We start from the raw sequence: 12,842 nt of genomic DNA on the forward strand, positions 1-12,842 counted from the left end.
GGACTAGGTGAGAGAAGCGTTCGGAATGGTCTAGAAGGGCCGAGATGGCCTGTTCCCGTGCTGTAATTGTTATTTGATGCTGAGATCTGAGCAACACACACAAAATGCTGGTGGAACTCAGCAGGTCAGGCAGCATCTATAGGGAGAAGCACTGTCGACGTTTCGGGCCAAGACCCTTCGTCAGGACTGACTGAAAGGAAAGATAGTAAGAGATCTGAAAGTAGGAGGGGGAGGGGGAAAATGCGAAATGACAGAAGACCAGAGGGGGTGGGGTGAGGCTGAGAGCTGGAAAGGTGATTGGCAAAAAAGACGAGTAGTTGGGGGGGAAGAGGGGCAGAAAAACCACAAGGTGACAGGTGAAACGGGCGGGGGGGGTTGAAGTAAAGAGCTGGGAAGTCGATTGGTGAGTCATACAAGTCTGGAGAAAAGGAACTCTGACAGGGGAGGGCAGAGGCCATGGAAGAAAGAAAAGGGGGAGATAAGGTGATTGAGAGAAAAAGGAATGGGGAATGGTGACGGGGGGGGGGGAAGATTACCTTAAATTTGAGAAATCGACGCTCATGGCATTAGATTGGAGGCTATGCAGATGGAATATAAGGTGTTGCTCCTCCAACCTGAACGTGGCCTCATCACGACAGCAGAGGCGGCCATGGAATGGAATGGGAAGTGAAATTAAAAGGGGTGGCCACTGGGAGATCCCATTTTCTTTTGGCGGTCTCGTTGCAAACCTTGTTGGGGCAAGTTTTATTTGAGCCAATAAAAAGCGAAGTGGCTATCGTTGAAGTGGTCTAGGGTTAGAGAGGGAGGCGTCGAGACTGGGGGTTCAGAATCAATGGCATAAGTCGTGACATTTGTTATGTAACAGCAGTACAAAGTGGAGAGAAAACCTGTGAATTACAGTACATCGGTGTTTTGGGTCCATATATAGAGTAGCTAAATAAGTGCAAAAATAGAAATTAAAAAGTAGTGATGTAGTGTTTACCGGCTCAATGTCCATTCAGAAATCAGATGGCAGAAGGGAAGAAGCTGTTCCTGAATTGTTGGGTGTGTCTTCAGATACCTGTACCTCCTCACTAATGTTAACAGGGAATGTCCTGGGTGATGGGGGGTCCTTAATGATAGAAGCCACCTTTTTGAGGCATTGCTCCTTGAAGATGCCCTGGATGCTACAGAGGCCAGTGCCCATGATTGTGCTAATGTCACAACTCTCTGCAGCCTATTTCCTTCCTGTGTAGCACCTTCAACTTTCCACCCTCCACACCAGACGGTGATGCAGGCAGCTGAAATGCTCTTCGGGGTACAGCTGTAGAAATTTGCAAGTGCCTTTTATGACATACCAGATCTCCTTCAACTCCTAATGAAATGCAGTGGCTGTCTTGCCTTCCTCACAGATGCATCGATATGTTGGGTCCAGGTTAGATCCTCAGAGATACTGACACCCAGGAACTTGAAATTGCTCTCTCTCTCTCTCCACTTCTGATCCACAATAAAAGCTTTGGTCTTATTGACATTGAGTAAAGTTGTTGCTGTGACACCACTCAACAAGATGGTATCTCTCACTCCTGAAGTCTAACCCAGATAAATGAGAGGTGTTGCATCTTGGTAGGGCAAATGTAAAGGGACAGTACACGGTTAAGGACAAGACCCTTAACAGTGTTGCTGAGTAGAGATCTCGGGGTCCAAGTTCATAGCTCTTTGAAAGTGGTTACACAGGTTGATAGGGTGGTTTACGGCATTCTTGCCCCTATTAGTCCAGGCGTTGAGTTTAAAGGTCTGGAGGTTATGTTGCAACTTTATAAAACTCTGGTTAGGCCACATCTGGAATATTGTATACAGTTCTGGTCTCCCTACAATACCACATCAAGTACAGCCTCTCCTCTAGTTGGCATAATGCATCAGGAAACCTTCCTAAACACACCTAACAAACTCCACCCCACCTAAACCCCTCGCTCTAGGGAGATGCCAGTCAATATTAGTAAAGTTAAAATCACCCATCACAACCCTTTTGTTTGAGCCTGGTGGCCCTGATAGGAGGAAGACAAAACAGTCCGTGAGCAGGTTGGGTGGGATCCTTCATGTTACTGGCCCTTTTCCAGCACCTTTCTCTATACTTCCTTGACGGCTGATAAGTGGAGGTTGGCGATGCGTTGACGAAGAAAAAATAGCAAAGCTGACAAGGTAGAAAAGACAAGGTCAGAGTTAACTTACAAAAAAAAAAACTTTATTTTTGGAAAAAAGGCAGATTATATCTAAGGTTAAGTGACCTTCAACATTTACAGGTTTAATAATTTAGGTTGATATTATGTGGCTTTACTTTTAAGATAAATAACTCTACATCTCCCGTCTCAATCCCACAGCAATCCCCAACACCAGCTGGGGGTGGTTTCTGGGCTGGAGAAACGTCACCTCAGCATTCCTTTGCCAACTCCTGCTGGCTCTCTGTTGGAGCTGTACAGAATTCTTTGGTGGGGGGGGAGGGGGGGGGGGAGATTGCAAGAATCCAGCCAACGCATGGAAGCAGGAGGCTGGACCTTGTCTTCAGAGACAAGCGAGGAGAATCCATGGCTGGGTTGTAGAGGATGAAGGAATCTCACAAAGAGGGCAGAACCAGCAACGGCAGGAGGCCATCTTGTCATGGGGGAAGGAGCAAGAACTTTGTACTGTCCCACTGCCAAACAACACACCTGGGCAGGCGGCCCATGTTGCCGACAGGCCTGAGAGACGTTTACCGCTGCCCTCCCAGCCAGGTCAGTGAGTCCCGGGGTCGGAGATCACTGAGTCGGTGTCAAAGTCTGAAGGTCAGAGTCCCAAAGGCCTGGTGCAGTTCGGAGGCCTGCGAGTCTGAGGGTCCAATGACAAAGAGAGCCAGCCTGTCCTGGGGGTGGAAGCCTGTGTGTGGGAAAAGGGCTTGGTCTATTTTTGTTGGTGTTGATGGGCCAAAACATGGTTGCAGCCAGAATGTGTGGTTACACTTCCTCAGACTGTGTTGGTCACTAACGCAATCCACGGTATGTTACGATGTACGTGTAACAAATGACATTTCACACTATGTCAGCCACTGGTGACTCCGCCACGGATGGTCCCAAGCACAGCTGTGAAAGTCAGAGCAACCCCATCCCGTAAAAACCCACAGCAACAGAGGCTTCAAAATCCCCATCCCGTGGAGAGGAAGATGGGCTCCCCCTGGGCACAACCTGAAAGTCTGGCCCAGGAGAGAGGACTCTGGCAAGCTGCCTTCAGTGGCCTGTGCCCCAGTTGGGGTGATGAGTTTAAGAAAACAAAAGTGACAATGAAACTGATTCTGAGCAGGCTCAGAGTCTTCAGGAAGAGGTGGCAGTGGGCAGCATGGCCGGGGTGATGGGGCTGGCGGGGGACAGCAGGGGACAGTTGAGGAAAAAGGGAGAATAAATAAAAGTGCCTGGAGGTTTGAGACTTGCAGCAGGAGCGGGTGTGACCATTTCCCAAAAGCTCTCAACCTCCCATTCACTGACTGATTGTGGGCACATACTGAATCCTCAGGGACTGGGAATAACATCCCTATTGGCAACAGGCTTTCCTCCTCTGGATAATGGAGAATGATCACAAGGTTAACCCAGCAACAAGATGCAGTAGAATACAGAACAGTATGGCACAGTACTCTGCCTTCAGCCCACCACAGTGCTATGGTGGGGACTGGTGCAGGAGACAGGGTTAATGAGCTGGGAGCCCGTATCCAATGATCAGTACAGAAAATGTACCGAATCATCCAATTAGAAAATTAAAAGTACACTTTAAAAAAACTATTACAAAATTATGAAGTGGGCCCACTGTACATTACCACTGATGAGCGGTTTTATATAAAACAATTGTGATTGCTTGCATAGTCTGTGTGTGTGGTGACCTGTACAGCAAGGGTTAATCAGACCGGTAGCCAGAACATTGATAAGTGCAGAGGCTGCGTTCGGGTTCCAGGATTTGCAGAACAGACACAGAAGGCCCAGTCTGAGTCTCTCTCAGTACCCACCCTCTCGGGGGAGGGCGACAATCAGGGCTTTGGTCACTCAGGAGGTGCGGGATTATGCAGGCCCTCAGCCAGGAATCTGCAACTCGGCTGAGCCGCATCGACCCCCACCGAGCAGGAACCCTGACTGGTGGGCATCCCGCCAAAGGGAAGCCGCTGCCTGGCCGACGTCCCGCTACAGGGCATCTCAAATCGTCCAAGGTCCGTGTGTTAACTGGGTCCGCGCCTACCCGGGCTCCTCGGTGATGAAGGTGCTCAGGTGTGGTTGCAACAGCAGGGCCAACCCAGAGGAGCGTCCTTTCTGGTCAGCATGAGGGAGGTTTGCAGCCTCCAGTTACAGCTCGGTAACGTGCAGCTGGTAGTTGGGCGCCGAATGTGGGGGTAGGGGGACGTTAATCCGACGGATGTGACAACTGTGACACAGGAGATGCCCCTCCAGGGGGTAACAGCGGCGAGTTTCCTCGTCGTTCAGCTGAAGGCCACAGTCCTAGGGAGAGACAATAAACAGGTTATGTATTAACTCGTGTAGAGATACAGCCTTTGACTCTACGAGCTGCACTACCCAGCATTCCCCCAATTTAACCCTAGCCTAATCACAGGGCAACCTACAGCGACCAATTACTCCACCAAGCAGTTTCTCTTTTGACTGTGGACGAAACCAGAGCACTCAGAGAAGACTCACATTCTGAAGGGAAGGACAAGAAACTTCTTACAGATGGACTGAACCCTGACATCCTGAGCTGTAACAGCATTACACTAACAGCTGCACAACCATGGCACCCCAGAAATACTGCCTTTCCTACTGATGCCCACAATAATCCCTTAATCACACTCTCAACACCTCCCCATCAACAAGGAGTCGACCCTTCATCCACACACTAGTGTGATGATACACAGAAATCGATCAACTCATTAATCCCCCCCCCCCACACATTGTTGGGATCCATGAGGTCACAGGGAGAAGACACACACAGGCCCATCAATACCAAATTGAACAGTACTCCTCCCATCCCTATCCCCGGTCTGTGCCCCTCCATTCCCTATACATGTATCCGAGAGCCTCTACTTATCTGTCTGCACCAAGATCCCTGACAACATATTTCAGGATCTGTAAAACAAACCTTGCCAAATCATCTCCAAAATTTCCCCTCTTACCATAAATGCATGTCCCGTAGTATATGACATTTCTTCACTGAGGAAAAAAGAAAATTGTCTGCTCTAACTGTGCCTCTCATAATCTTACAAACCTCTCAGATCTCCCCACAGCCTCCGACGCTCCAGAGAAAACAGCCCAAGTTTATGCAGCCTCTCATGACAGCACACACCCTCTAAACCAGGCAGCATCCTGGTAAACCTCTTCAGCGCCCTCTCCAAAGCCTCAACATCCTTTCCATAATGGGGTGACCAGAACTGGGTACGATGCTCCAGATGTGGCTCAACTGGTTTTTATAAAGCTGCAGTGTAATTTCCTGGCTTTTGAACTCGATGCCTTGATTGGACATGGCATCTAAGGTTACGGGAGGAAGCTGGGGAGTTGTCCGAGGAGGGGAAAAGAGGATCAGCCATGATTGAATCACAGAGTAGACTCGATGGGACAACTGGTCCAATTCTGCAACTATATCCGATGGTCTAAAAAAGGCAAGCACGCAGCAGAATCCTAAGAGCTTCTACAGGTATGTTAAGAGCAAAAGAATAGTAAGGGATAAAATTGGTCCTCTTGAAGATCAGAGTGGTCGGCTATGTATGGAACCAAAAGAAATGGGAGAGATATTAAATGGGTTTTTTGCATCTGTATTTACTAAGGAAACTGGAATGGAGTCTGTGGAAACAAGGCAAACAAGTAGGTCATGGAACTTATACAGATTGAAGAGGAGGTGCTTGCTGTCTTGAGGCAAATCAGATTAGATAAATCCCCAGGACCTGACAGGGTATTCCCTCGGACGTTGAAGGAGACTAGTGTTGAAATTGCAGGGGTCCTGGCAGAAATATTTAAAATGTCGATATCCGCGGGTCAGGTGCCGGAGGATTGGAGGATAGCTCATGTAGTTCCGTTGTTTAAAAAAGGCTCAAAAAGTAAGCCAGGAAATTATAGGCCGGTAAGTTTGACATCGGTAGTAGGTAAATTATTGGAAGAAATACTAAGAGATAGGATCTACAAGTATTTGGATAGACAGGGACTTATTAGAAAAAGTCAGCATGGCTTTGTGCGTGGTAGGTCATGTTTAACCAATCTATTAGAGTTTTTCAAGGAAGTTACCAGGAAAGTGGATGAAGGGAAGGCAGTGGATGTTGTATACATGGACTTCAGTAAGGCCTTTGACAAGGTCCCACATGGGAGGTTAGTTAGGAAGATTCAGTCGCTAGGTATACATGCAGAGGTAGTAAATTGGATTAGACATTGGCTCAATGGGAGAAGCCAGAGAGTGGTAGGGGAGGATTGCTACTCTTGGTGGAGGCCTGTGACTAGTGGTGTGCCACAGGGTTCAGTGCTGGGTCCATTGTTATTTGCCATCTATATCAATGATCTGGATGATAATGTGGCAAATTGGATCAGCAAATTTGCTGATGAATCAAAGATTGGAGGTGTAGTGGACAGTGAGGAAGGTTTTCAAAGCTTGCAGAGGGATTTGGACCAGTTGGAGGAATGGGCTGAAAAATGGCAGATGGAGTTTTATACAGACAAGTGTGAGGTATTGCGCTTTGGAAGGACAAACCAAGGTAGAACATACAAGGTAAATGGTGGGGCACTGAGGAGTGCAGTAGAACAGAGGGATCTGGGAATACAGATACATAATTTCCTAAAGGTGGCATCACAGGTAGATAGGGTCATAAAGAGAGCTTTTGGTACTTTGGCCTTTATAAATCAAAGTATTGAGTATAAGAGTTGGAATGTAATGGTGAGGTTGTATAAGACATTGGTGAAACCTAATTTGGAGTATTGTGTGCAGTTTTGGTCACCTAATTACAGGAAGGATATTAATAAGGTTGAAAGAGTGCAGAGAAGATTTACAAGGATGTTGCCGGGACTTGAGAAACTGAGTTACAGAGAAAGGTTGAATAGGTTAGGACTTTATTCCCTGGAGCGTAGGAGAATGAGGGGTGATTTGATAGAGGTGTATAAAATTATGATGGGTATAGAGAGAGTGAATGCAAGCAGGCTTTTTCCACTGAGGCCGGGGAGAAAATAACCAGAGGTCATGGGTTAAGGGTGAAGGGGGAAAAGTTTAAAGGGAACATGGGGGGGGGGCTTCTTCACACAGAGAGTAGTGGGAGTGTGGAATGATCTGCCAGTTGAAGTGGTGAATGCGGGCTCACTTTTAACATTTAAGAAAAACTTGGACAGGTATATGGATGAGAGATGTATGGAGGGATATGGTCCAGGTGCAGGTCAGTGGGACTGGGCAGAAAAATGGTTCGGCACAGCCAAGAAGGGCCAAAAGGCCTGTTTCTGTGCTGTAATGTTCTATGGCTCTAATTAGGCCATTCAGTCCATTGAGTCTGTTGTGCTATTCCAGTATGGCTCATTTATTACCCTTCTCAACCCCATTTTCCTGCCTTCTCCCTGTACCCTTTGACACCCTGACTGAACAAGAAACTATCAGCCTATCAATCACTTGGCCTCCACAGCCATCTGTAACAATCAATTTCACAGATTCAACACCCTTTGGCTGAAAAAATTCCTCCTCATCTCTGTTCTAATTGGAGTCCCTTTATTGAGGCTGTGCCCTCTGATCCTAGACTCCCCCACTGTAGGAAACAGCCTCTACTCTGAGGCTGTGCCCTCTGATCCTAGACTCCCCCACTGTAGGAAACAGCCTCTCCTCGTCCCTCTACTCTGAGGCTGTGCCCTCTGATCCTAGACTCCCCTTCTAGGGAACCATTCTGACATCAGCCTCCAAGCACTCTAAAACCTCATCCATAACAATTCACTCCAACATCTTCCCAACCACTGAAGTCAGTCCAACTAATTTCCTTTCTTCTGCTCCCTCGCTTCTTGAAGGGTGGAGTGAGGGTGAATTAAATCCAGATTCACGACTCCAAGGTAACGAAATTCCTCTACATCTCTGTTGAGGGATGGACATCTCTCTATTATGAGGCTGTGCCTTTTGCTCCTGAACTCCACAAAAGGAAGCATCCTCTTCACATCCATCCTGTCTAGGTCATACAATATTTAATAGCTTTTAAAGAATCCCTCCCTCATCTTCTGAGCTAAGGCGGCCACCCTGTGTAGCCACTTCTGGGCAGCTTGGACCATTCCACTCATCATTGCTCCTACAGGTCGTGCCATTAACAGCAGACTTCCTCTTATACTTGACCTCCCAAAGAACACGCTGGCCGGTCTCCAATGGGAGAGATGGGGGTGGGGTGGGCACCATGGCACAGAAACAGGCTCCTTGGCCCGTGCCAAACTATTAACCTGCCTAATCCCATTGACCTGCCCGTGGACCAGGGTGATCTCAAACCCCCTCCCTTCCAAGTATTTAACTAAATTTCTCTCAAACGTTGAAATCAAACTCCATCCACTGGCAGCTCGTTCCACACTCACACTGCCCTCTGAGTGATTAATTTTCCCCCTCAGGTTCCTCTTAAACATTTCACCCTTAACCCATGGCCTCTAGTTCTATTATCATCGAACCTCAGGATGAATGCAAGCAGGCATCATAATTTTGTATATCTCCATCAAATCTCCTCTCATTCTCCAAGGACTGATATCCTAGTAGCACTGGGCTAACCTCAGCCCTCCAGGATTAAACCCTTCTCCCTCACACCAAGTTCTGTCCCTGACTCTACTGGGTGACTCTGGTCCTGCAAGGGACACACCAGATGGTGGCTGGCCACGGGAAGGCAGAGTGAGTGGAGGGGCTGGAGGCAAAATGAACGAATTGCGGAGGCCTCACCCCATGATAGGCCCGACAAGCCCCTCCCCAAACTGGTTAGCTCACACTCTTTCACAGCCCCTACATGATGGTAAGGGTGTGAGGGTTGTGCAAGTCGGCCACTCCCAGCGATACCTCCCCTCTCCCATACCTACCACCGTGAACAGACTCCTCCCCCACCCTCAGCAAGCCAGCAGCAGGGAGCGTGCAGACTGACCTCGCAGTGGTAACACTCCACGTGGTAATCCTTGTCCATCGACACCACTCGGATCGTATCCTCGGAACCCTGCGAATGACACACAGAGGTAAATCCATCACCTACACCCCCCTACCCACAACCCTCGACTGGCAACTCCTGCCCCAGTGCTGAGGACACCAATACTACAGGTGGAATTTCAAACACGAGGCGGCTGGTTAAGAGGTGTCACAACAACCACCTCACATTCAACGTCAGCAAGACCAAGGAACTGACTGTGAACTTTGAGAAGGGGAAGTCGAGGGATCAACAGTGGAAAGGCAGAGCAGTTTCAATTCCTGGGCGTTATCATCTCTGAAGATCTATCCTGGGCCCAAGACATGTCTTCTCACTGCTACCATCCAGCAGGTTCTTACCCTCCGCCATCAGATTTCTGAACGGTCATGAACACTACCTATTTCACTCTCATTTTGCAGTATTTAGAGCAATATTTTTAAAATTCTGCACTGTACTGCTGCCACAAAACAAATTTCACGCTACAGAGATAACAAACCTGAACCTGAGCCCACTGTACAACACGCTCTTCTACAAACCTCTACGACAACTCAGTGCATAAGGTGGGGGGGGGGGGGGGGGGGTTGTGGAGGTATCAGGACAGTAAGGGCCAGGGAGGGGACGAGATCCACGGACAGGAGGGGGAGAGGATGAGATGGAGATAGACCTACCTGTGCTGGGAGAATGGGGTGCCCACAGGATGCACACTTTGGGGCAAACACCCTGTAAATGCAAAGATTGCGGCACGTTAGACAGACGGCAGACACAGAGATGGAACAGTCCCAACCCGCCCCCAACTCAGCTGGGCAATGAACCCATGAACATTACAAAATGGGGTTGAGAAGGGTAATAAATGAGCCATACTGGAATAGCACAACAGACTCAATGGACTGAATGGCCTAATTAGAACCATAGAACATTACAGGACTGAAACAGGCCTTTTGGCCCTTCTTGGCTGTGCCGAGCCATTTTTCTGCCCAGTCCCACTGACCTGCACCTGGATCATATCTCTCCATACATCTCTCATCCATGTACCTGTCCAAGTTTTTCTTAAATGTTAAAAGTGAGCCCACATTCACCATTTCATCTGGCAGCTCATTCCACACTCCTACCACTCTGTGTGAAGAAGCCCTCCCCAATGTTCCCTTTAAACTTTTCCCCCTTCACCCATGACCTCTGGTTTTTTTCTCCCCTGGCCTCAGTGGAAAAACATAAAAATGTTTTGCTCCCTTTTGGTAAAAAAAATATATACACACACCTTCCTGAAATTTATATATTTTTTAAATTAATCATTCCAATGGACTGCTACCACAAAACAAGTTTCATAACGTACGCCAGAGGGGTTAAACCGAGTCTCCCGTTAGAGGATGCTTCCTCTTGTGGGGTGTCTAAGACCAGAGGGTGCACATTTAAGACAGAGATGAGGAGGAATTTCTTTTATGAGAGGGTGGTGAACCTGTGGAATTCATGGAGGCCAAAGTATTTAAAGCAAAGATTGATTAGTTAGGGTGTTACGGGGAGAAGGAACTGAGAGGGATAATAAATCAGCCATGATGGAATGGTGGAACAGACTCAATGGGACAAATGGCCTACACCTGCTCCTATGTCTCATGGTGGTGAAGACAAAGGGAGATAGAGACATGGTCATCACAGACCACGCACTCGATATTCCGAACGGGACAAGTGTCCGCAGGGATCATTTACAGGGTCAGAGGGAAGAGCAGGGGAGTGAGGTGTAAGCATCAGTGGAAAAGCTCTTCCCCACCTCTCCCTCGAGAAGGTGTTGGTGGGGGAACCTCCTCTTCAAACCACTGCAGCCCCTCCGGTGAAAGTGCTCCCACAAAGGAAAAGTGATCTTCCAAACCCATTGTGAACCCTGCTCAAAGAGCCAGCACAGGCACGATGGACCGAGTGGCCTGTGGTTGCTCTGGTTTAGACTCAATTGTGTCTCTGCAAGACCACCAACTGACCGGGAACAGACACTGGGTAGAGGAGTGTGCGCGCGCTCTCACACACACACGGCATTGACACACAGCACTGAGTCCCAGGGTAAGGAAGAGTCTCACGTGTGGTAATCCTTGACACAGTAGATGTTATTTTCCACGTCAACGGTAAAGGGAACACCATCCAGACACTCGTTACACACCACACAGCGGAAACAGCCTGGGTGGTACGACTTGCCCAGTGCCTGTAGGATCTGGACACAGAACATGGAGGGTCAGACTATTGCACAGTATGAGAAGCTTCAGAACACCTCTCCTCACCCTACAATTCCCCAAGCCCCCAACCCCCTCCATTCCAGTCCCTCCTCTCCCCTTGTTGCCCAACTGACCTCTACCTCCCGGCACACAGAACAGAAGGGGTGGTGGGGGAAGCACCACCACGCACAGGTTTCCCCTCGTCCCACTGCTCTCCGCTGCCCGGCCTCAACGTGACTCAGGAACTACTTCCTTTGTCACAGGTCCACATACATTGTGGGAGCCACGGTGGCATAGCGGTTAGGGCAACGCTATTACAGCTTGGGCCGTCGGAGTTGGGAGTTCAATTCTGGTGTCCTCACATCTGTAAGGAGTTTATACACGTGGAATATCCTCCGGGTGCTCCAGTTTCCTCCCACAGTCCAAAGATGCACAGGTTAGCAGGTTATTGGTCATTATAAATTGTCCTGTGATTAGGACAGGGTTAAATCGGTGTGTCACTGGGTGGTGCAGTTCGAAGGGCCTGTCGCTTGCATCTCTACATACATAAAATAAAAATGAATCGCCCCGCCTGGCCTACAGAGCTGAGGACAGTCCCACTTCCTGTTATCCTGGGAAGTGATCACGTTCCTTACCATCTCCATTATCAGATGGCCACACACAAAACACTTGTCCGCCGTCTGCTGGAAGCCGGAATACTGCAAAAAAAAAACCACAAACACCCAGTTCAGAAATCCCACTCCACTTTATGATCAGCGGGTCCAAATGGCACTAAGCACAAGAGATTCTGCAGATGTTGGGTAACCCACACAGAATACTGGAGGAACTCAGCAGGTCAGGCAGCATCCATGGACGGAAATAAACTGTCAATGTTATTCCAAACAACCAAGAACTCTTTTACCAGGAACCTCATGGGGTAACAGCCTGAAATGTCAACTGACACGGAGCACTATGGCACAGAAACAACCCTTCAGCCCATCGACCTGCATCTAGACCATATTCCTCCCACCCACATGCCTATCCAAATTTCTCTTGAATGTTGTAAATGAACGCACATCAACTTTCGCTGGCAGCTCGTTCCACACACTCACCACCCTGAGTGAAGATCCCCACCCTCTTGTTCCCCTTAAGTATTTCACCTTTCACCTTTAACCCATGACCTCTAATTCTAGTCTCACACAACCTCAATGGAAAAAGCCTTATCTGCATTTACTCCATCTATACTCATAATTTTGAGAACCATTATCAAATCTCTGCTAATTCTCCTCTGGAGAATAAAGTCCTAAACTATTCAATCTTTCCCTATAACTCGGGTCTCAAGTCTCCAAGAACATCCTGCAATTTGAGAGGGAGAAGCACAAGTCACACAGATCAGTATCGCGATGGACTGAAGGGAATTACAGCAGCGTGAGAGAGGAGCTTGCCCAGGTGGACTGCAGGAGGATACTGGTGGGGATGACAGCAGAGCAGAGGTGGCTGAGTATTGTTAGGAAAGTTCACAAGGCACAGGATAAAAT

The 12,842-nt window shown here is 48.4% G+C and overlaps 1 protein-coding gene across 2 annotated transcripts in view; it reads right to left on the reverse strand.

The window, feature by feature from the left end:
- Positions 1-2,006: 2,006 nt before the first annotated feature.
- Positions 2,007-12,842, reverse strand: part of wtip (WT1 interacting protein) — a 54,366-nt gene continuing 43,530 nt past the window's right edge. The window contains exons 4-9 of one of the 2 annotated variants that reach the window (XR_012101953.1): positions 11,961-12,023; positions 11,194-11,324; positions 9,799-9,850; positions 9,095-9,163; positions 4,231-4,487; positions 2,007-2,170 (exon numbers count right to left, since the gene is read on the reverse strand). Coding sequence is in view for 1 of the 2 variants with exons in the window: in XM_073070473.1 (XP_072926574.1) it covers positions 4,335-4,487; positions 9,095-9,163; positions 9,799-9,850; positions 11,194-11,324; positions 11,961-12,023 (468 nt within the window). In the remaining variant the exon portion in view is untranslated. Of the gene's footprint in view, positions 2,171-2,209; positions 4,488-9,094; positions 9,164-9,798; positions 9,851-11,193; positions 11,325-11,960; positions 12,024-12,842 lie in introns of those variants that run through there. The other variant, XM_073070473.1, reaches the window with a different exon arrangement.

The sequence above is a fragment of the Hemitrygon akajei genome, chromosome 17 (genome assembly GCF_048418815.1).
Source record: "Hemitrygon akajei chromosome 17, sHemAka1.3, whole genome shotgun sequence".
In the NCBI taxonomy this organism is placed as follows: Eukaryota; Metazoa; Chordata; class Chondrichthyes; order Myliobatiformes; family Dasyatidae; genus Hemitrygon; species Hemitrygon akajei.